General features: G+C 38.3%; 1 protein-coding gene across 1 annotated transcript; it reads left to right on the forward strand.

The window, feature by feature from the left end:
- The first annotated feature begins 1,637 nt into the window (after positions 1-1,637).
- On the forward strand, positions 1,638-22,392 carry LOC124162747. The gene is made up of 11 exons (XM_046539382.1): positions 1,638-1,997; positions 3,473-3,696; positions 6,938-7,129; positions 7,677-7,792; positions 11,375-11,600; positions 11,703-11,880; positions 13,745-13,868; positions 14,463-14,606; positions 17,509-17,643; positions 19,701-19,973; positions 21,919-22,392. Exons 1-11 carry the CDS (start codon positions 1,861-1,863, stop codon positions 21,958-21,960), a joined length of 1,791 nt encoding a protein of 596 aa, XP_046395338.1. The 5' UTR covers positions 1,638-1,860; the 3' UTR covers positions 21,961-22,392.
- Positions 22,393-24,727: the final 2,335 nt, after the last annotated feature.

A 24,727-nucleotide genomic window follows, 5' to 3' on the forward strand; every position in this document is an offset into this window, starting at 1 on the left:
TCGAGAAGAACATCATCATTCCCATACCCAAAAAGAAGAGAGCTGAGAAGTGCGAAGAATTTAGGACCATAAACCTGACGACACATGCGTCGAAGATTCTGACAAGTATCATTTACAGGAGAATTGAACGAAGAGCAGAAGAATTCCTGGATGAGGACCAATTCGGATTTAGGAAAAGCAGGGGCACAAGGGAAGCAATTTTGGCTCTTAGGATGATCATAGAGAAGAGAATGGAGAAAAACAAACCAACCTTCATAGCATTTGTCGATTTAGAGAAGGCCTTTGATAACGTGGAATGGAATTCAATGCTTAGAATTTTGAAAGAAATCGGCGTACTCTACAATGATCGTAGGATTATTCATAGTTTGTATAAAAACCAAGTAGCTGTGATCTAATGTGGACCAAACGGTGCAGAAGCGAGAATAAGAAAAGGGGTGAGACAAGGTTGTGCGCTTTCCCCCTTAATTTTTAATGTTTACATAGAGAAAGCCATCAACGAAATCAAGCAGAAAGCTTCGGGTGTCAATATCCACGGAGAAAAAATTAGTATGCTGCGATTCGCTGACGACATAGCAGTCATAGCCGAGACAGAGAAGGATTTGAAGAAGACGTTGACAAACATGGAAAGGACAATGGCCAGATATCAGCTGAAAGTCAACAAAAAGAAGACTAAGATATTAGTTTGCAGTAAAAGAGAGGAGGCTAAAACAAACATCAACCTAGGAAAGCATAAGCTTGAAGAGGTGAACGAGTTCTCTTACCTGGGAAGCCGAATTACCAGCGATGGACGGAGCAAGAAAGAAATACACAGTAGAATAGCGCAGGCGAAGAGGGCTTTCTACAAAAAGAAGAATCTTCTTACAGCTGAAAATACCAGCATAGAAGTAAGGAAACAATTCATCAGATGCTACATATGGAGTATGTTTCTCTATGGAAGCGAGGCTTGGACGTTGACAGCAGCAGAGAAGTCAAGAGTGGAAGCATTCGAAATGTGGTGCTACCTAAGAATGATGAAGATAAAATGGATTGACCGTGTGAGTAACCATGAAGTGCTAAGGAGAGTAGGAGAAAAGAGAAGCCTCCTAAAAACATTAAGCAGAAGAAGGGGCAACTTAGTTGGCCACATTTTGAGGCACGATGGTCTGATGAAGACAATCGTTGAAGGACAAGTGGAAGGGAAAAAGGCAAGGGACGGCCCCGAATGAGTTATATCGGACAGGTTATAAAGGATGTAAAAGAGAATAAATATGTAGCTATGAAGAGATTAGCGGATAGGAGAGAGAAATGGAGAGCTGCGTCAAACCAATCTTAGGATTGTTGACTAATGATGATGATAACTCTTTTGATGCTCTTATGACGTCTGGGGCTTATTTTATAATAAGAAGTTCTGCTGTGTCTATCTAAAAAGAGTTAACAAAATCCATCCACCGTAGAGGTGAATGCAGAGCAGGTTGAGTTGAAAGACAAATGAGATCTTATAGTGATTAATGAAAATAGCATTGTTCCAAAGTCTGATAGTATTTACTAGGTATGTAACCTGTTAAGCACATATTTTATTTTAACAAACAAAATTTCAGTTTTTGTTCTTGTAGACATTGGTTCCATGGTAACGTATATGTTGTTAGTTATTTAAGCCCTTCAATTTGCTTGAAAGATCTTATGCCATTTTATCTTCCAATTCAGTATTTTATGTTGGAAAGCAGCCAACTTTATTGCTGAAGTTGTGGTATTGTTTGAATTTTTATTCAATCAGCACTTTTAAGTATATTCTGGAGGTCCTCAGATAAAAAAATCTAGGCAGTTACACCTCACTGTATAATTCAGTTGATGGTTCTTGAAAAATCCTAGAAGCCATCCACCATGCATCTACAAGGCGATTCAAGTATTATGCACTCACGGCAGCATACCAATCAAAGTGAGGCGTCAAGAGCTCGTGAACAAAAACTGAAAGACATGATAGCAGCATTGCCAGTGATGTCAAGAAAGGAAGTGCGAAGGTAGTAGTATGAGTTTTGAAGTAAAAAATATTGAATGTTATGAAAGTATAAAATTTTTAATCCATGGAAAAAATAAAATTTGATCCTTGTCAGTAACGTAGCGATGATTTTGAAATGGGGGGAGGGGGGGTTTACCGGAGATTTCGGGTCCCTTCTGGGGTGTATGGAAAACACCCCAGGGTAAAGGTATTTATTGGCCATATAACCATTATTTTTTCTTAATGTATGAAAATTTTTTTCCTCTCCAGTAATCCAGTGATCATTTTATTTATTAAGGCCATCTTACTTGTTTTTGGCTCCTCTTCTTAAGGCTCAATGGGGGGTTGTAACTCGGAAACCCATGGCTACGTCACTGATCATTGTCTCACCTCTGGTTGTACTTTGTTTAAGTTGAGGACCTCAAATCCAGAAACCCGGAGAACCCGAAATCCAGAACATTTGAAAATTCCTCTGCGTAGTGTTTTGACTTGCCACCTCGTGGCACCACTCTCCAAGCCTTGTTCTGGGATGAGTAGGAATTTAGCACATACAGTAAAACCTCTTTATATCGTAACGGTGGGGACCAAAATTTGGGCATTTTGATGTATGGAGGTTCACTATAGAGAGGTTTTAGTGATAGGCACCATTTTTTCATATCATTCAGAAATGAAAGGCACTACTGTCTATAAAACCATTATATGTATGTGTTTAAACAAACATGCATGGATTAGTGAACATATATTTATTACCTATATACATAATAATTACAGAAAGCGTGTGCTATCACATGATTTTTACTACGATTTGAGAGAAAATTATGAGATCTCTCTTAATTCAACAGTTATTTAAAATGATTAGGATAGTTACATAGCTTTGTTCTTATTTACTGTTAGGTATGCTCTCATATGGAACAAAATGGCCACAACTAATGATTAACGTGAAAATTACAGCATATTAAAGGTATATAAGAAAAGAATAATAAGGGTGAAAATTTATCACTGAAAACGCCATTCCATGTACATAATCGTGGCTGCATTAATGGTCTCTAGTTGTCTCGGTTTAATTTTGAAGAGGTAGTTAGGCCGTCTCGGGGGTATCTCCTTGGTATGATAAGTGGAGGTTTTACAATATAAAGAGGTTCACTACAAAGAGGTTTGCCTATAAATTTACATGTAAATCTGATGGGACCGTAGGGATGGTATGATGTATGGAGGTTTATGATGTAAAGAGGTTCACTACATAGAGGTTTTACTGTACTATGGACATACGCTAAGAACCTTGTCAGGGACACATAAGGATATCAAATATCAAGTACAAGAGCCTGAGCACATGTATAAATTAATTAATTTGCTAAATATACTGTGAAGACCAGAAATCCAGAAAAACCAGAAATCCAGAAGCCCTTCGATCCCAAGCTTTCTGGATTTGAGATCCTCAACTGTACAAGTTAAATACCTTTTGGTAGCATTTCTATTGAATGTTACCTTTCTGCCTAGGTACCGTGTTGAGTATCATAGGGCTATATGCTGTGATCTTCAAGAGGAAGGATTTACTTCCGCAAGTAGATTAATTAACAATTTAGTTGAAATCGATGAAGTCAGGCGTAAAAGAGCTGGGCCTAATTCGCTTATTACACTGAAACCAAAGCTCAAGACTCAAAATAAAATGCTGGACTGCTTAAAGATAGGATTGAAACAAGCAGAAAAAGAAGAGAGAAGAGGTGAGTATTATTTAACTGTGTATTGCTAGTTTGAATGAATTGTTGGCTCACAAAACAAGTACATACTTCAAGTTGTTCAATCACTACATAACATGTAACCCTAAAATACAACATAGCTAATCAATCTTGCAACAAAAGACTAGGTAAAGAAGTAGGAAGATTTGGTACAATTTAATTTTAGGAAATAGCTAAATTTCCTTTGGCTTGCCTTTATGGTTTCACACACCAGTGCATATCAATGTGAAGACTCCATAGGGGAGGAACAATTTTCCTAGGCAGAGATCTTGGAAAATGTAATGATTTTTTTCATGTGGAAGCTGTGCACTGTGAAGGGGTTAAGGAGTACTCCGGTAATTAACCTCATTTCAATAAAGTAGACGAAAGTTAATTCAACCACGTTCATTGCGATGGTTAGCGATACACTTGCTCAATGTCTCTCACGCGCCATAGTCCTTCTCCGTTGCCGTTTCGTCAGCGTTTCTCTCTCACGGCACCTCCCTGGCGCTAAGTTCCGCATACCCTGGTGGCGGCAGTAGGGACCTCAGCGTCCCAGAGCAACGACCTCAGCCAGGTGGCTGGCCTTGGTGACGGCGCTTGAAATTAAGAGCTCCACCACAACAGTAAGCAAGTCATGACCTGAAGTTTGCTCAAATAAATCCTTGGGATGGCATATAACTTGTATATCCCCAGCCTGCACATTATAAGTCATTAAGATAAGGTGACAGGAAGAAATAAGGAAGGTGCTTATCAAGTAAGCTTGTTATGGGTTTCTTACGGCCTGGCCGACAAACATCCAGAGTAATGACAAAATGGATGCCAAACTTTCAGCACTTCCATGTATGTTGTTTTGTATTCCATCGTTTTAGAGTATTCATTAAGAGATCTATGCATAAGAATAATTTTTCCATTCTTGGCACTTCTATATGACTATAAATAACATCATACGGCCATAATTTGAAAATCATTCACATTTATGAAATGATGGCGAAACAATGGTTGTAAGAAAAACACATAATTTTACAAGAATATGGATGTAGAATAATATAAAATTGCGGAAGGAATCTCTATCATCATCATCAGTCAACAATCCTAAGATTGGTTTGATGCAGCTCTCCATTTCTCTCTCCTATCCGCTAATCTCTTCATAGCTACATATTTATTCTCTTTTACATCCTTTATAACCTGTCCGATATAACTCATTCGGGGCCGTCCCTTGCTCTTTTTCCCTTCCACTTGTCCTTCAACGATTGTCTTCATCAGACCATCGTGCCTCAAAATGTGGCCAACTAAGTTGTCCCTTCTTCTGCTTAATGTTTTTAGGAGGCTTCTCTTTTCTCCTACTCTCCTTAGCACTTCATGGTTACTCAAATAATATTATATTCATCAGGTTATCAGACCATAAATTAAAATTCAAGAATGTTACATTGTGTGGACCTTGAATAATTTCAGTTTTTTCATGCACAAACCTGCTAAGTTTTTCTACATAATTGGAATTTAAACTGGTAACTTTGCCTCACACACTCATCAGTTGCTGTGGTATAGTAGTTAGCCTATAGAGCTGCGGATGCGTAGGTCTTACGCTCAGTTCTCCCAGGTGTTTTTTTTTTCTTTCCGCCACAAGGATAATGTACCTGTATTATGCTTTGTATCTTCACCAGCCAGTTGCTTGCAGTTGTTTATTATTTTCTATTTTTGGGAAAATCTGTTATCGGTTGTTAAGCTCTTATAAATACTCAGCGAAGACTCAATGAATTTCACCGGTAGGCTTTAAATTCATGTTGGGATGAGCAGCGTAGCATGTGTAGTGCACTGTTCACCGCCTTTGGTGCTCCAACAGAAGCGACTTACGTTGCCTGAGGATATTTGATGGCATTCCTCATTTATTCTTCCCTAAAATCTTACCCTTGCCTTATGTTAACTCCTTAGCTTACGATCAGCTGCTTATCAAATTTTTCCATAGGAAAACCATAAGAAATGGATAACTCTCTTACTTTGTGCTATATGGGTCACAATGAGCAAACAATAGGTTTCTACCCAATTAACACATAGAGCTGCTGCAGTGCTTCACAAGGATGTCAGCGCTGCTAGTACAGCACATGTCAAGTGAAGCATGTCAGCAGCGTCTCAGCAGCACTCTCATAAAGCGAGTTGTCGAGCAACACATCAAATGCGCCATCGCAGCTCGTGTATCATGTGCTGCAGCCGAAAGTTGTGGATACCCTGCCACAGCACTGCACAAAGTCTTTTGAATAAGACACGTTATGCTAAAGTGGCACTACGAGGTGTTAACAATCGTTACCTGTGAGTGCTTGCGAGAGAAGCAAGAGTGCAGAGAGAGGTTAAAGGAAAAGGAAGAGAACTGAAAGGTAGGTAATTAACTTCATAATGTTATTTCATTATAGTGATGAAATACAATTTAGTGTATTAGGACTATTCAGTAGATTTTTCCTCCATGAGTTTCTAATTAATTTTAACGGGAAATTGTGATTTTTTGCCGTTTTTCAAGTTGCAATGTCTTGAGAGGTGTGTCTTCTTGTATTTTTCAAGAATCTGTTTCAAAAATGTTCCCATTTATCAATTGGTATTTGATTGCTGAAATTGGTATCTTTTGACTTGTTTCAGATGTATTCTCTAGACTCTTGCCTCTTATCTACATGAGCACAGTGAAAATGGAAAAGAAAATGACAAAGTAGTGTAGGCAGACTGGAGCAAGGATGAAGAGGGTCCACTTAGAGTCTGCTTCTGAATTTATACTACAAAGACTATAATGATGAATAAAGTCATTTATTGCATCCTTGTGCTTTCAATTAGTTCTTATTGCCCCTAACACTTTTTTAGTGCTTTTGATTACTAGTAGCCAATCAGGAATTCATTTTCAGCGATTCTGACATACGTTTGAAGTGATTGTGGCACACTTTTGCAGCGCTCCTGACACCCATTTGCAGCGTATCTTACATGCAAAAAAGGGAAGTTTAGTCGAGTGCTAGACGCACTGCAGCAGTTCCTTTGCCACAGCTGCAGCACTGCTGCATGGCGCATCTCGTGTGCATCTGCAGCATTTTGTGTTTACTGGATAATGTCATACTATCTGCATAAAATTGTGAAAAAAGATTCTCTTTCATTCAATAATTCCTGCATTATCTGTGACACTTTGGTGACTAATGGCAGCTACATTTTTAGCACCTATACCTGTATACATATTTTGACATGAAAAAATATATTCTTGATTTCATGTCAATAGGTCAGCATGGGAATGCATGCACTGCATACTTAAACCTGGCCTTATACTTTAAAGAAAAGGGGGAAGATTGGTTCTGGGTAGCTAACATTTTATTTTATGGAAGCTACCATAGGGGAGCCAGATATCTCACTGATGGAAGCCGAAAGGAGGCCATTGCCCGTTTTGCTTTTGGAAAGTTTCTTCTGGAAGATGGTGAGTGAATTAGCTATTCATTTAAAAATAGTGATTCAAATGAAATAAAATAAAACTTGGGCGGCAATGTGTGATGCTCATCATAGGCAGATTTAGGGGAGGTACGGGGGCACGTGCCCCCTCCTCCAGAGGCTTAAAAAATAAACGAGATAACTAATACAAATATCAATAAATTTAATATTTAAATACAAAAGTTATGAATGTTTACGTATAAATAACTTTTATATTAAAATTAAGAGTATATGTAGCTTTTCATCCTAAATATTAGAAGACCATTTTCCTGTCAGACCCTGGTGCCCTCCCAGAAAAATATCCCGGATGCTCATCATTAATTTTTAACAGATGGACAAGACATTGTCCATAAGAGGAAAGTCACACAGTACATTGGAATTGGATGATTTGATGTAGGTAACAATCAATTTGCAGAGCCTATAGATGCGCTCACCTAAATTCCGTAATCCGTGTTCCATAATGCTAGGTAGATTAATCTTGCTTAATATTTGTTATGCAATTTTTTGTATTTGAAGTCTTTTAATATACTTTTCAGTGAAAAAATTGCGGAGTGCTCACAAAATGCTGGAAACTGCTAGAACATTATCGATGGGAAAATTGTGGACACTGCCTGCTTTAAAAGCTCCAACTGTTTCACCAGCTTTATTTGAGGTGATAAATTTAAACAATGAATTTCAGAACTGCACTAATTCACTTGGCAGGAATTTGGTATGAACACTTTTTGCCAAGCACATAGCCAGAAATTTCCCTCTTTAGGTGCTTGGGAGGTACCTATTCACTGAGTTGAAAATATTATATATATATGTGTCTCTTTTGAGGGCTTTGTTTTCAATTCACATTCATCCAAAAACCATCAATTTCCATCCCAGTGAGAAATGGGTGGTGGAATCCACGTGGAACCCACGTGGAATCCACGTTGAGTGGTGGATATTTGGTGGTGGTGGATATTGAGTGGTTGGACCCACGTGGAATCCACGTTGATTTCAAGTGGATTTGTGGTGATTAGCATTAAATGTTAAACAGAATTTCTAATTTGTGGAACTTAACTCTCTGGTGACATTGCGTCATTTATCATCCTGAAACCACGCTAGTTATGTGAAAATGTATCGCACATTCTATTTTTATATAATTCGTGGAAAGGCAGCCATGAGAGCACATGAAAAATCGTAGACACATACATAGAAGGTTTAGATATAGAGTGGTTGAGGTTTTAATGGTTTTAGGACAGCACCTACTGCTGTTTTAATTTTTCCACCAAATTTCCACGTGGGTTCCATGTTGATTCCACGACCAAAAACACGTGGTATCCACGTTGCATCTCCACGTGGGTTCCACGTGGATTCCACCACCCATTTCTCACTGGGATAAGTCAGCCATATATTTTATTTGTTTGATGCTGAAAGTTATATTCATCTTCAGTTATTGGCAGGCATAATGAAGTGTATCTATGTCGAAAAATGGAATATTGGAGAATTGGTGCCCTTAAGATAGTGGTCTCCTCACTCAGCAGTTGTACTGCAGTTAGTCGTCTCAAATGAAAAAGTTTCAGGGGTCTGAAGCACCCAAAGCCTCCACAACTGCTTATTAATTTTTAAATTTTGACTGCATTAAATGATGGCATTCACTGATAATTTTTTCTTGTATTTTAACCTCATATAATACCTACATAATGTCTGTGTTTAACTTCCCTTTCCATTCCTGGGCACTATAAAATGTTAGTCCACTTCTAAAACTTGTTTGGCCTTTGAAAATGGCGCGGAAGTGTTGACTGGGTAATAAAATAGCTGTTAGTACAAAGTCTGTTTTTCAAGATATTATGGGGCCCAGCCAAGAGGTTGTAAAGCAGCTTCAAGGGTGTTTTACAGCTAATAGATATTTTAATTCTGCATTTATTCAGTTGTTAAAAATATGTGTAGGGGAAAGTGGGGCAAAACCGACCGGTTAACCTTTTTTCATTTAAAACTTGATCATTCTGTTGCTAATATTCTTTTAAATATGGTTAATAGTAGCATTTATACATATAGGGTGTAGAATATTTATGTAAATGCATTTTATTATGGTGATTACATATATTTATGGTTTTTTTTTCAAACATTGACAAAATGACGATTTTGCCGCATAGGTGGGGCAAAACAGACACCCATTGAATTTGCATTTACAAAACTTTTACTGTACAATTCTGAAAGATTTATTTTACAAACACTCTTATAACATGTGTGTGATATTTCTGAACATGAAATAGTAAATTAACAATATGTGAGGTTGGATACGAACTTACGTACATAAATCACAAATGACATTGTCATCTTCTTCTTCACAATTTGAACACTCCTTGTGAGCCCACCCTCTGCAGGTCAAACATTGTATTCAACCCTCTTTATTCTTGGAACGGGAATACAACTCATTGCAAAATTTGCAAGCCTCCTCGTCTCCTTCGTCACAATCATCCCTATCTTTAAGAGAGTCCAACCTCTGTTGGTCCTGCCCCACTCTCCGGTGACGGTTTTGCCCCTCGACACACAACATCAGAAATATGTCAATACAGGCGTATCCATTATCAACTACTCCACTACACGGGCTTAAAACACAACTAAAAACACTTAATTATCATATTAACTTACTGTAGGTAAATCAGATCGCCATTATAGCTGCCAGATCCAAAACAAACGTAATAAAAATCATTAAGAAAACTGTATTAAATTTAAAAAATTCACAGGGACTAAACGGCGGCCACTACACAAACGAAAAAAAGCTCGATCTGCTGGTAATGGCGGCCATTTCAACTAGCATATAATGTTGCTACTTGAAAGCAACAACTACCGTGTGATTTTAAAGGGGTCGGTTTGACCCGCCCAATCAGTTTTGCCCCACTCTCCCCTAATGCTAAAAATAAAATTTAAAAAAATAAAATAAAACTTTATTGGCCCTGTAGGTCTACGTAAAGACGTAGGGAAAGTCAGGTTTGAGAATATAAGGCAGGGTAAAATACAAGTACATACATGGTGCATTATATATCATAGATGCATGCAAGATGATGATATCATATTTTTCCCCTGTTAAATACTATCCGATTAACCCTTTCCTGCCAGCACCTATGAGAAGAAAATGTTTTCCGTGCTACGAATAGCATAAGAATATTTAAAACCTCTCGGTACAGAAATCTTTTTTGGGGTGGAGTTACCCTGGTGTTCTCATCCCTCTGATTTGGGACCCAACTCAACCAGCCTAGCCCTTACCCTAGCAACTGAACTAGACCCTCTAACCAGGGATGCCGACTTACAAAAAATATTGGGGGGGCCCAAACCAGGGATCTTGCCCCGGGTATTTATATAAGTAGTGAGTTTTAAGTTCTTGAAGCATTTAAGAAAAGTCATATGATCAACATTAGAACCCTTATAACTCGAATCTCAATATCTGGGCACTCTGGGGAAAATTGACAAGCCTGACAGTTTTTCCTCACACCCATAACAAATTTTTGAGGGGGCTTGGGCCCCCTCAGGCCCCATGGAGTCGGCGCCACTGCCTCTAACCCTATCTAACCACGAGTCCACGGTCCACTTAGCATAACCAGTGTGTTTTTAAACCAAATATTGTATTTGATTTTCAATAATTTACTCCTCTATTAGAATTACTAACATTTTTTAAGCATCATGGAATTGTAAACATTTCTAGCATTGGTAACAACAAAGTTAGTGACCACAAGGTATATTCTAAGTCTATAAATCCAGAAGTCATTATTTGTAACGCTAAAATTTCATTTAAAAATTGCTTAGGCACAAAACAAAGCAAAGAATTCATTTTAGAGTATTAAAAAAAATAGTATTTAAAAAATGTATCATTGCAAAAACAATTGACAATATAACCACTTCACAATGGATTCCTGCAGCAAGGGTGATCATAAATGAGTGGGAGGGTCGGACTTAATTGCCGAGGAGTGGCCCTGAGGTCTTGCCAAGCTGGGTCTCAGAGCAGGCCTGAATGCATCCAACAATTGCTACCTCAGTGGTGACTTCCCTTCCTCCATACCAGCTGTAGCTGATGTCCGATCGTTCGTGTTGAAAAATCCACAACAGCTATACCCAACGTTAGGTCATCTGCATATGAAAATGCTCATTGGCTATACCCAACATTCAGCATAAAAGGGTTAACAATACATTATACATTACATAACACTAAGAACATTACATAAAGAATTCCTTCATTCACCAATAACTTAACGTCTCTCACTTATAGAGTCTGCAAGGTTATGGCACTGAGGAGGAAAAAGAGGATAGAGAAGGCAAACTGTGGTCAACGGAACTGGAGGCATCTCCTGAAAATCAAGTCTCAATCTATCAAGAGACATGTGTTCTCATTCATAAAAGCCTCTTGCAAATGGCAGCTGAGGTAAAAGAAAAACGGCCATTGAGTGACAAGGAAGTTAAGCTTTGCATGCAAGCTTTAAGAAGAGCAACAGAATGTAAGAATTATTGTAAAAATTGAACATTTTTTTGTGATAATGGTGTTTTTGCGGGAAAAATTCTCAACCATTACATGCTATATTTCTTGATTTTCAATCTAGCTGAAAACATAGAGGTGCAGCTAGAAGCATTGAAAGCTCTGGGAATGTGTTATATGGAAAGAAATGACCTTAAAACAGCCGTTAACTACTTTGAAGGCCTCCTTTGTTTATCGACTCAAAGTAAAATCTGGGCTGGGATATGTGATGCCCATCTAAGTTTGGGTCAAGTGTACAGCAGGTAAGTCATATCTATACTACAAAGTGTTGCAATGGTGCAACTACGGAAGGAAGGAGGGTGTCTATTGACGATGAGGGTGATTGAAACCTCTCCCAAAATGCTAAAAATTATAACAAATATTTGTACCACTGTAACCCTACTTACTTGATATACATTTATGTTATATTTTAATTTGGCATATTTTAATCTAGTGCATTCAAAATACTTATTTGACTAACCAATGCAATTTATTCTTCTCCATTTGTATTTGTCCCCAAATTACCTGAATTTTTGCAAAATTTTAAACTTAAGAGCTTGGATGGCAGTGGATGATGTTGATGTAGAATTTTTTTCAACCTGAGGCCTTTAAACATATTAGTATGTAGGTACTCTACTTTTAGGGCAAATTTGATCCCAAGTGAAGTCATTTTTTGGCTCACCCAAGTGAAAATAAACAATAATTTATTAATAACAACAATACTGAGCGGCTTATTTTTCTCTAACTCCCTTCTTCCTTGCTCCCCATCTCGTGCATGGTTCCGGATGAATGGTTCTGGTTCGTTGTTGTTTGCACTCTCACAAGCCATACTTTCCCTCGATGAGTGATTCTACCACAATAAGTTCATAAACCATAGCTGCAATGACTTCACCATCTCATGAAAAGTGGATGGTAACTTTTGTTTTTTTTTATTTTAAACTTGCGAGAAAACGAATGTAGGATGACAACCTTTTTTTCTTCACACCTTATCTTTCTTGACCATCTACCAAACTCTTTAAATGAATTGGGTCTGAGTGAATAACCCCATACTTTTCCAAAGCCAGTGGAGTATTAAGGGGGGTTGTGGGTGGCTTCCCAAAATTTTGGGAAAATTTGAAAAAAAAATTGAAATCTGGAAGGTTCTTTTATGAAAGTTTTTATTTCTTCTTATTTATTTTACTTTTATTTTATTGAAAATGTCCACATCCAGCATTATTGCTAATTTCCCTTGGCCCAATAATGAGCAAATACATAAAATATAACAAAAGCAAAATGCATGAAATATTAAGAGAAGAAAAATTCCCACGGTTCCTAAATCTTACAACTTTGGCAAGAAAGTACTTGTTCAGCCTCACAATTGTGCATCGAAAGATAATTTCATGCAGGCAGTAGAACTGTAGCATAGATACGTCAAAACCTCCTGCCTGAGCATGCAGAAGAATTGGTTTTTCTGCAAGAGAATTGGAAAGGATCAAATATTACATGATTCATACATGCGTTTAATCTTTATTACAATTGTGCAAATGCCTTTACTTAGGGCTCTTCCTAGCAGTTTGGATACATTATATAAAATTAAATTGATGACATCTTACTATTGGCCAATTCATTTCAATTATCCTTATGGAACTGTTTAAGACACTTAAATTTTCATTTATCTCCTAATTCTGACACAATTACCATCAACATTCCTCGCTATATTTTCCTTTTAAAATCAAGCTAAGCATTCAGAATATAAAATTCACAAGGGGGTTGGAAAAATAAGAATATGTTGGAGTAAGAATAAATTGTAATATTGCCTGGTCCAGGAATTACCATACTCAACTCAACTCAACTCGATACTTTTGACTAGTTTTCCACTCAACTTGAGATGAAAAACTACTCGCACATCCTTAGAATTTTGTAATAGCAAAAAAAAAACTTTGGTTGAAGTTGTCTTATTTCATTACACCTTTCATATACACTTCACGATAGACACAAGGGTTGTGGAGGCCCCCCAAGCTTGAGGCCCTCGGTAACCACCAACTAGCTGACCTGAGCAGACTGCACCTGGTTGTTGTTGTTATTCATGTTGGTGTCATTGATAAGAGACAGAAAGGAGAAATATTAACAAGTTTGTCTGTCTTGCAGGATGAAATCAACAAAAGAAGCTTTACACCATTTCAATGAACAATGTACAGCAGCAAAAAACTCAGGTTCAAATTCTCTTCTTGGAAAAGCTTATAGATCCATAGGTATATTCCATCTTCTCAATGTAAGTCTGCTAACACCAATTATCGTTGACCTTTAGGTGTTTATATGTAATATTTTATGGGAGATAACCAACTATGCATACATGTTGTATGATTAGAATGACTGAGCTCTGAATGAATGACTGAATGACTGAGAGGTAGCTTGTTCATATATTATTGAGGAATGAGAAATTGAATGCATGTAATTAAATAGATTATAGTTTTTAACTTAGCTCATGAACTAAGTTAAAATAGGCTCTAGGCTCCAAAATGCATAAAAATGGGTATTTTTAAACATTTAATGTGGTAGACCCAGTTCGTCATGACCCCCTCCTCCCAAAATTTGATGCTGAGTCCGCCCCTTTTTGAGGTTTAGTGTCTAGAATATAAAATATAGTTCTTAAATACCCTATCCCCTGACTCTATTTTTCACTATCGTTAAATTTCATACTGTCTGCTCAGAACTAATGATATGAGGCCAAATAGATTCTGCGGAGATGAACCACCAGTGTAAGAAAACATTTGCGTATTATTTAGCATTAGACATTAAAAGGCACACACTACCTATATATGTATCTGGTACTGACAAGTGCAGTTTTTATCTCATCTCATTTCAGGATGACCCAGAAAATGCTGCACCCCTACTTAAGGAGTCATTCCATGAGTTTTATGAACAAAATCAGATAGTAAGAAAGGAACTGGAGCCAGTATTAACAAGTATTGGTGAAATCAAGAGGAAAATGATGACATCAAAATCCCAGGTGAGTTGAATCACTTGAATTGAGCTCTCTCAAACGATGAGGTCATAAACCATGCATATTTGTGATAGGAAGGAAATTCTCCACATTCAGTGAGTCTTATCTTTTTCATAGCTTTAATTCAATATTTCCCTAGCCTTAACCTGTGAACTACGGAAACACTTTTAACCCTTAGAATGTGGGAACGTTTTTATGTTTTGCACGCTGACTGAGGAATTTACCCAAAATTTTTATTACTACCTGGATATCTTGAACTTGGGCAAATTCCCTCAGGATAAGAATCACTAAGGGGCATAGGCAGATCTAGGGGGGGGGGGAGCATGGGGGCACGTGCCCCCCCAGACCCTTAAAAAGTATGCAAGATTTTTAATATAGTCCCATTTTCATTGCCTTCATTTTGTATTACAAGGTATCCTTGTGCCTCCCCCCAGAACAAAATCCTGGATATGGCCTTGCTTGTGCCCCTCCCCCCAAAAAGAAATCCTGGATCTGCCCCTGCTAAGGGGCTTAACTCTACCAGGGCAGCCCTTCTGGCAGGGGTTGCCTCCTGCACAGGGGGTCTCTTCTGCACTGGCTGGCAGCTAAAATAGTGAACTCCCGCATCCCAAGAGGTAAACCTTCTGAATGCTGACTGCGTGGAGAACATTTGACCATTGCTTCACCACCGACAGTTTCCCAAAATTTTTATGGCTGCACAGTGCAAGTTTGCAAGTGCACTTTCCCTCAGAGTAGGGATTGCTAAATTGGCTTAACTCTACCTGGCCATCCCTCGTGGCAGGGGTGCCCTGTAGTATTTCCTATCCTTTCGCCCATTTTATATGTTTCCTATCCACTCCCCACTGTTAATGTGCCCATAACAGCAGTGGATCAGCGAGCCCCCAAAAATCCCCCAGAGCTCAGAGAAATTTTTAAGTTTAATCCATTTTACTTACCGTATTTCTCCGAATATAGTCCCCCCCCCTAATTTTGAGGCTTCAGTTTCGGGAAAATTTAAATAAATGCATTTGAGTATAGTCCTCCTTTACTTTTACACCAGGCATTTTTGGAAAAAAAGGGGGGATTATATTCAGACATATACAGTAATTGGATTGATATTACTAATAGAAAAGTGTAAGGATTAATAAAATGTCCCTCAGAAAGCCGTAAAAACTCACCATTTTGAACCGTTTATCTTAAAATTCTGCAATTTATTAATCTCGCACATACTGCTTATCCTGGTGGGTATTCCATACCCCCACACACTCCGGTATTAGTTGCACCTAAATCCCCTCCAGCCTTAATTCCTAGCTGCACCCCTGCACAACAGTACCCAAATGTAGGGCGATCCATTTGGCGAAACAGAAGGAAGGGTTGCCTCGGATTTTAAGGGTTCACCCCTTGCGAGACACTCACCCAGGCTAGGGGGAAAATTATTTCTTGGTTCTATCCCACACTGGCTGGTAGCTTAAATCGTTTACTTCCCCTGCCAAAGGGGTAACATGCTTAGGATGCATTTTATAGATACTATAATAGGTACTTTCCATGATTCCCCAACCTACACTAAAGGCACGTGGTGTGGCATTACGTTGTCAAATCTTGGCAATTCATATCGTAAGCCCACACACAGGGAACTCATTTCATCTGTCACTGACTAGGTGAGGGAAAAACTCCACAAAACAAGAAATAATAACCACCACGAGAAACAATGGTATCAAAATTTAGAGGTCATGTTCAAGTAAACTAGCATGTGAAAATGAAAATATACAACTTAACAAGTACATATTTCATTAATAACCACTAATAACTAATAATCTCAAGAACGAACCATAACCAATGCAGAAACTAAGTACAAAAGGTGAGTCTGCCAGCACCAAAAAATAAGTTGAGAATCGCTGTCAGAGGTCGAGCAATCCTTCTGCATCAAAGAGTGGTATACAAGAGAGAGGCCGGAACAGGGCAGAGTGGAGGGGGAAATTGAGCAAAGGATGGAGGGGGGGGGGGTTACTTTGATGTCCCGCTCAGCCCCAGCCTTCCAAATTTCCCGGGAAGCGCCTATGTTCACAGAAAAACTCTGGAACACTTCTCATCATCCAAGCAGGGGTTGGAGGACAGAGTACAGAGAGGAACAGAGAACAGAGGGTTTCCTCTCCTCTATCTCCTGGATGGAGACAAAGCCAAGTGGTGTGATCAATGGTTCAGGCAAGCCACTGGAAGTCAAGGAGGGGAAAGACATGGTAGGATGAGGTCTTGGAGGGAGGTAGGACAAAGTGGAGTACTTCTCACTCGAAACTGTAGTTTTATGCCTCAGCACCAATTTCCCCTGGAATTCCAGATGCAGGTACTCTGCCATACTTGCTATATAAGTCTTAATCTCCAGGTATGGCTGGTTTGGATGGCAGGTTCGGAGAGCAGAGTCTGTAGGCAGAGTTCCGAGACTTAGAGTCTCCGAGCCTCTGAGTCGAAGACCTTTGTGCAAAAATCCTTAACCCGAAAAACCTTGGCTTAAAAAGTCCTTAGCGGGAAAAGTTCTGCAGATAAGTTCAGAGGATGTTCAGAGAATTTTGGAGGAATTTCTGGGGGGGGGGCAGAAATTTTGGAGGGGGGTACCCTAAAAAATGCCACAGTAGCCAAGGGGGGAGGGCATTTGTGAGCTTCAGCTCCCAAACATTTTTCTCTATTGGTGACAACCCACAATACATCTGCTGAAGAGGCCACTAGCCCATGGGCATCTATCCTCCGACACTCTTTTTTTCACAATCATTACATTTTACAATGTCTGCTCAGAACCAATGATGTGAGGCTGAGTAGATTCTGTGGCGATTGACCACCAGTGTTAGAAAACAATGACGTTTTATTTTGTGTTAGACATTACAAGGCACATATTAAATATCTGATTCTTTCTCTGATGTCATTTATCTATCAACAGGATACAGCAGTCGGCCAAAAACTCCATGATGAATATCAGAGGTTAAAAGACAAAGGAAAAAAACTGTGGTCCACAGATACCCATATCTCAATGGATGAAACCAGGATACTTGCTGCTATTGCCAAGGGTTTAAAGGTAAGAACAGATGAAGCTTAAGGTCCATGGCACAGAGGAAACCATGATAACAAAATATCCAAGGTAGAACAACAAAAGTCAAAATGACATCATTTTGATTCTTGGTAATGGGGATGGATTCAAATCACCGTCTCCAAATCTTTTATGTCTTATCTGTATATTATAGCCCAGCCCAGAAATATAGCACCAAAAAGTCTTTAGAGTCATGTCATGATGACATCAGTTTTATATTGATGACATTTAAAAATTGAGTAACTTATCAACCATCATTTCAGATATACATATATGCAATATGTCCCAAGCAGAAATCAATATCCTAACAACATCCAGACAACAATGTCAGCGTTAAAATATGAAATCTGTGCAGTGTTATATGTTAATCATATCCATGTTGATCAAATTAACGTTGTGTGAACATCTGTCAAATATCCAAAGGACCCCCCAAACAATGTTGCGCCAATGTCCAACGGTGGACATAGAGGTTCATATTAAAACATCTTTTTGATATCTTCACAACATCAAATTAGTTGATAATGGCTGTGCTTATTATGATTTTTTGAATACCCCCAGACATACAGACAAAACATTTGTGCTCTTCAAGTTTACACAGAACATATTCTACCTTTGGATGCCATTTGGAATAATAACTTTTTAATATCATGATTCATGGATAATAAAACTTGGATATCTGTGTAATGTTATTTTTACAACTCATCGTGGATTTTACTTCAAGTATATCTATGCAACGTTTTCAAAATATCCATTGTGTAATAACATTGAGTTTTGAGGGCTGTTAAAAAAGTATCGGACTTTTGTTAATTAAAAGTGCATTTATTGAAATAGAGCTATAAACTTTTAATCCCCTTCAAAGTAGTCTCCTAGGTGATATACACACTTCACCTAGCGCTTCTACCACAGTTCAAAACATTTCTGGAAGGTATATTTTAGAATGCTGTTTAGCTTGGTCATCGTATTCTATTTAATATCTCCTTTTTCTTGAAATTGAGTGCCTTCAGTGGAATTTTCAGCTTAGGAAATAGCCAGAAGTTGCAGGGAGCTATATCGGGGGAGGAAAGAACTTGGCAAACCAGAGGAGTATTGTTTTTAGCGAGAAAACTCTGAATTAGATGAGCAGAGTGGGAAGGTGCATTGTCGTGATGGAGCTGCCCAGTTTTTGTTGCCCACAGATTCAGTTGTTTTTGTCGCCCAGCATCACATAGGTGATGAAGAACCTCAAGATAGTATTCTTTTTTGATGGTACCTCAAGATAGAATATTTTTGTGTGTACTCATGATGCTCCATTCCACTGAAGTCAAAGAAGACTGCTAACATGACCTTGACTTAACCTACCTGAACGCGATTCACTTTCGACTGACGTTTGACCATTTTTAAATTGATTGTACCACTCTTTTATTCGGGTACTGCTCATGGCAGACTCCCCAAAAGCTTGTTAAATTTTGCCAATTGTTTCCACTTGCAAATCACCAAGCTTTTGGAAAAATTTAATGCAGTAATGCTGCTCAAGTTTTTCTGTCATTTTATAACTTGATAAAAACCGCAGAGCACAACAGAGAAGTCCACACTGCTAGTCTGACTGCCGGCGATTGAAGCTTTGTTATGACACAAAGCAGTGCATGCGCATTACCCTCTACAGCCCCAGTAAGCCTGGCTGCCAGCGCTTCATTCATTTAAGCGGGAGGACAGAAGGTCCGATACTTTTTTAACAACCCTTGTGCTCGTACATATCAACCTTATTAAGATATTCGATGGATATCGTCTGCTCCTAGGGGTGTTTTGGAGTCGGAATGTTAAGGAGATATCTTTTCACAAATACCATTAAGATTGTTTCAGTTAATGCTATTAACAGAATTAGAGGGTTGGGAAAGTTCTATTTGAGTGGATAAGAAAGGTATTTTTGATGATTAGATGTCTCATTGTAAATACTAACTAGAAAAATAAGAAGGATGCTCAGGGTTTGTTAGTCCAGAATTAATAGCACATGCATTATCAAGAACTTAAATTGATTTATTTGCTAAAAAATAACACTTTTATTCCAGAACATGCCCCAATATGCTCAGCTTGTGCTGCAAAGTGACCATGATCGTAAGGCGATGGCTGCTCTGATGAAATGGAGAGGTAATGGTGTACCTTTCTGGGAATCGCGTACCAGTATAAAACCTCAAGATGTTCCATTTGATGAAGTTTCAGTTTTATCTCCAGAATCAACTATGTCCAACATTACATTTCCTGAATTATCCTCCTCAGAGGATCTGAGCTATTACAGCTCAAGTGATGAAGAAAATGAATTTTCCCGCTATCCCTCAGCTGTTGTAAGTATATTTAAAAAATTACGGTGGATACAGAGGTAGAATGCCTATATATGCAGTGGTAGATCCATATTCAAATCCTATAAGTGATACTATCCTTCAGGGAAGAAAGGCATGGGATACTCTTAACTATTTTGTTGGTCTTGCAAGGGAGTGAGGGACTCTGGTACTATGTATACATTTTTTGTCTCATGGATGGGGACCAGTGGCGTAACTAGGAATATGCTTTGGGAAGACAATAGAAGAATAGGGGAGGACAGACAAGGCAGTGTGGGTAAATGTTTGAAAAATTACTTGCCTGTCAATACAGTTTACATCATTTTGGCACATAAGATTTAACTTTACACTGATGCAGTTATTATCTATCAAAAATAGACAATAGTTTAAAATTTTTTAAAAATTTCCCTTAGGCCTCCCATACACGTTCAGTTTGGCCCTTTGGACTGTACAGTCCAGGCCTTGAGGCAGAACTGACAGTGTGTGGCGATGCCTTGAGGTGGATTGTCAGCCGAACGGCCTTATGGGAATCCAATGAGGTCCGGCCTCAAGGCCAAGCGACCTTGAGGCCGGACCTTATTGTTATCCCATCTGGCCACCGCCCGGCTGACAATCCGCTTCAAGGCATCGCCACACACTGTCAGTTATGCCTTCAGTCCGGGACTGTACAGTCCAGGCCTTGAGGCCAAACTGAACGTGCATGGTGGGCCTGAGGCTCCGGCCAAACTGCACAGTTCCAGCCTCAAGGCTGGGCCTTGAGGCCGGGACGGAACGTGTATGGTAGGCCTTAGGCTTTGAGGGGGATCTATCCCCCTCCCCCATAGTTACCCCACTGAGGGGGATGATATCCCTTTCCTCTCCCAAGATCTGCAATTGCATGGTACAAGAATTACCAGTTTTGGTTTTCCAGCAATATTCAGGCCCTACATATCTGACAGTGTAATCGGAAATCAGAGGACAGGAGGGGCAAATGCACCCCTAGATTTTTCCTTGGGTCCTAAAATAATTGAGTCCCTGACAACATTGGGTCCTATTTAACCCTTTGAAATCACTTCTTAATAAATATTCAGGATCAAGTATAACAGGGCTGCCCAGATGGGAGGAGACAGACTGGCAGACTGTCCCAACCAAAGGGGCTATTTATCCTATCAGGAGAGACGGAGATATCAGGAGAGACGGGCCTCACACAAGAAGTCTGTGGGCAGCCCTGAAGGGTAATGGCACTAAACCTATGTGAAAGGATTGAAGTAAATTAGAAAAATCTTATAGCTAATAATCAGTTATTTTCCGTTAAAACTGAGTATTTTAGCAGAGCTTAGCATGAGTTCAAGCTGGGGTTCCCCGTTTACTCTCTATCTAAACTCAATGCCTCCTTCAATGTAGTGTACTCAAATCCATCTAAGGCGACGAATGTTCTTCTAGGGGTTGTTTGACAGACCATCCACTCATACACATTTAGCTAGACCTCTGCTCCTTTTACACAGCTGAGAGGATTGAGACTGTATATTTGCTATCCATCAGTTGCACACTTTATTTATATCATATTCCTTTATTGCATTAAAATTCTCAAAAAAAAGTGTACCACTTTCTTCGCGTGCTGAAGACCAGAAATCCAGGAAAAAAACAGAAATCCAGAAACCCTTTAGTCTCAACTTTTCGCATTTAAGGTCCTCAACTGTATGTATATACAAAAAAATCAAATATGTAATCAAAATTTTATGGGTGTAAGTTTATTTTCCTTCATGGAACAAAGTATGTACTACTTGATGTGAATTTGTTTTAAATGATCCTTTCTCAAAAATGACTTTAAAAAATAGTCTTTTTTACATGCCTACTTTTTCTAATCATAATAACATAAGAGGATTCACTAGAATTTTTGATGTTTTAAGGTAATACATAATCATTTTCAGCCTAAATGATAGTCTTATTTGGAGTCTTATATTTCTTTCAGTTACCAAAGTTTGATACCAAAAACCAGGATTTCATAAAGTAAGTGAAAAAAGAAGGAAAGCAGTTTTATTACTGGTACATAATGTGTGACGTAACATACAAGATAACTCCAGGCAGCATCACGTGAATGAAACCACTGATTTATCACCCCAAGGGTCATTCAATGTCAAATTAAGCAAAAGAAGACCAAAATCAACAACGCTAATTGATTTTCCTAAAGTTTTCGACTCCTTCAATTTTGTTGCTTCATATGTTTTGGAGAAACACATCTTCTTACCATTGCAAAAATTTAGCATTGATAATTTTCTGATTAAGGTAGGAAGTTATTTTTTTGTGTAGGCATGCTCTGCTGCACCCCTGCTGTATTGCTAACCCAACCTAAAAACTACTTTTGATTGTATTTCATTGATGTCTTTGATTGAATTTGATTGATGTGCCACTATCTGATCAGAAAATAAGAATTTGATTCATGGAATTTTGTTCAATTTAAATTAATGTCTAAAATGTACCTAAGTCACCAATATCAAGGTCTAAGTATCAAAAATTAGAACTTTATTTTACAAATAAATAATAATGTTTTGCTATGGTGTGTATGAGGTCTGACAAAGATATCTATTAGATATCTAGATATAGATATGTAGATATCTAATAGATATCTACATATAGAAAAATAGTTATCTAACAGACATCTACCGTAGATATCGATTATTATATGTACTATCAAAACAGCAGTATGTCTTATAGATATCTACGGTAGATGTCTATTAGATAACTAGTTATCTATGTGTAGATATATATTAGATACTCTATCTAATAGATGTCTCATGTCTAATAGATAACTACTATAGATCTCTTAAAATAAAATTTATTTGCAAGCCTCAGATTTGGTCGTTATAGTTCTCTTGAAACCAAATTAGACGAGTGCATCACTTGTATAATTCTCAATAGTCAATGAGGGAAAATGAATGGTACAACTACATCCCCTCAATGGCTGCCTAATCATAATACTCCCCCTGCGATCATTATCTTCTCGCTGTGTGCCACTGCTCACAATGGCAAATAAAGCATTGAGAAGGAGGGTGGGTAGTCCTCTGCCAACGGCAACAGCTCAAGTCAAGTAGGGAAAAAAGTAAACAAAATTCCAAAAAGCCTTTTGGAAGGCAAAAATTACAAGAAGTACTAAAATTATAATTAATAAGATAAATCCTACTACAATACTTTCATGAAAAGTATGGATGAAAAGGAATTTTATCTCTATCACTATTTATCTCTGTCTCTATTTTGCGGGACATATATATATAAAAATGATGTATATACATATATATATGTACGTATATTTATAAAAATGACGTCCCAGAGCCAAAATCTTCGAGACTTGCGGCTAATATACCCACGGCCAGTATAACATGAGAAGGCATGCCTGTAAGTTGCCCTATTTGATTGTGGCTGATGCCGTTGGCGGTCAACTACTAACCTTCCTTCTCAATGCTTTGTTTGCCATTGTTCAGCGAGGTACTCAGCAAGAAGAGGATGACTGCAGGGGATGCACTACGACTTTCCAGCCATTGTGGGGAGGGTCAATAAGGCAGCCGTTCAGTTAATAGTCAACAACCACGAAAGCTCCAAAACTCGAGGAAAAAAGTAAACAAATTCTAATGAAACCATTTATGAAGATACCTTCTGACATAACATACGACACTAATATCTGATCTCCGAAATGCCTGTTTAAAGGCAAATATGATGTTCCACAGCCAAAATCTTCGAGATTTTAGTTGTGTATCGTCACGCATAGTCAGATACATATTTGGGGTGCAGGTGGCGCGTGCCTTTCCCTTGCATTTCCTAACATAGCTGAACCACAATTGTAGCTTTTTTTAATCATATCTTGGCATTATCTTGTATATGTGTATAATCAGCTTAAATGAAACATTCTCAAACTTTGCAATACTTATTTTTCATTCTGATAATAGTTCTCAAGAAATATTTCCCTTCCCCCTTTGAGCTTTTTCTGTTTCCGCTACTGACACCTACTCTGTTGCACATTATCTTCCTTTTGATAGCCATTAGCCATAGTGTTGTTGTCTGACATTGGCTTTTGAAGAATACATAATTTTATCCAAGCTCCTCAAAGAGATTTAGGTTAATGGCTACTATGCCAGTGTTATTAAGTATTTTAACAATTGAATATGTACTTATTTATCGGAGATGTTGCTGATGATCCACTTTTACTGCTTGAAGCTGCTGAGGAAGCTTATCAGACCTAGAGGTTATCACAAGTGCATGCAAAATGTCAGAAACCGCTTAGTTGATCAGTCAGTCTAACATTCCAAATTGGAAAAAAGTAAGAAATTGGTTATCTAATGCCTGGGGTAATAAGATAAATTTTCTTACATTATGGGAGGAGAAATGATGTAACTATAATTATTATGGTTATCAGTACTAATCTCTGTATATCTACTGGGGGAAATGGCAGCTAGGGGGAACTGGTGGTTGTTGATGTCATTCAGTTGGCATAGTTGCCAGGCGTCGTTCTTCATGTCACAAAATTTTTCCAGTCTGCCATCTTCAAGTAAGGAACTAAAAAATTTGTCCCTTTATCAAATGTTAAATTGCTTCCACAGCTTTTAAATTGCGTTTTAAAACACACTTTCGGAGATGCATCCAAAATAGCCCCTCGTCATCTGCACATCTAATAAATGTTTAACAGAAAGAGATACATATATCTAATAGATGTCTAATATCGTTACTGATTACCAACAACCAATTGTGACAGTTCCTCGCCAACAAGACTAAAATTTTGCTTTACCAGA

Source organism: Ischnura elegans, chromosome 7 (genome assembly GCF_921293095.1).
Source record: "Ischnura elegans chromosome 7, ioIscEleg1.1, whole genome shotgun sequence".
Lineage (NCBI taxonomy): Eukaryota > Metazoa > Arthropoda > Insecta > Odonata > Coenagrionidae > Ischnura > Ischnura elegans.

Bases quoted from the DNA above. Each gene is read 5' to 3' on its own strand.
- LOC124162747 (XM_046539382.1), top strand. From the start codon at position 1,861: ATGCATCTACAAGGCGATTCAAGTATTATGCACTCACGGCAGCATACC. The intron at 7,130-7,676 runs GTGAGTGAATTA...TATACTTTTCAG, and splicing joins AAAGTTTCTTCTGGAAGATG to TGAAAAAATTGCGGAGTGCT. The intron at 13,869-14,462 runs GTAAGTCTGCTA...ATCTCATTTCAG, and splicing joins GTATATTCCATCTTCTCAAT to GATGACCCAGAAAATGCTGC.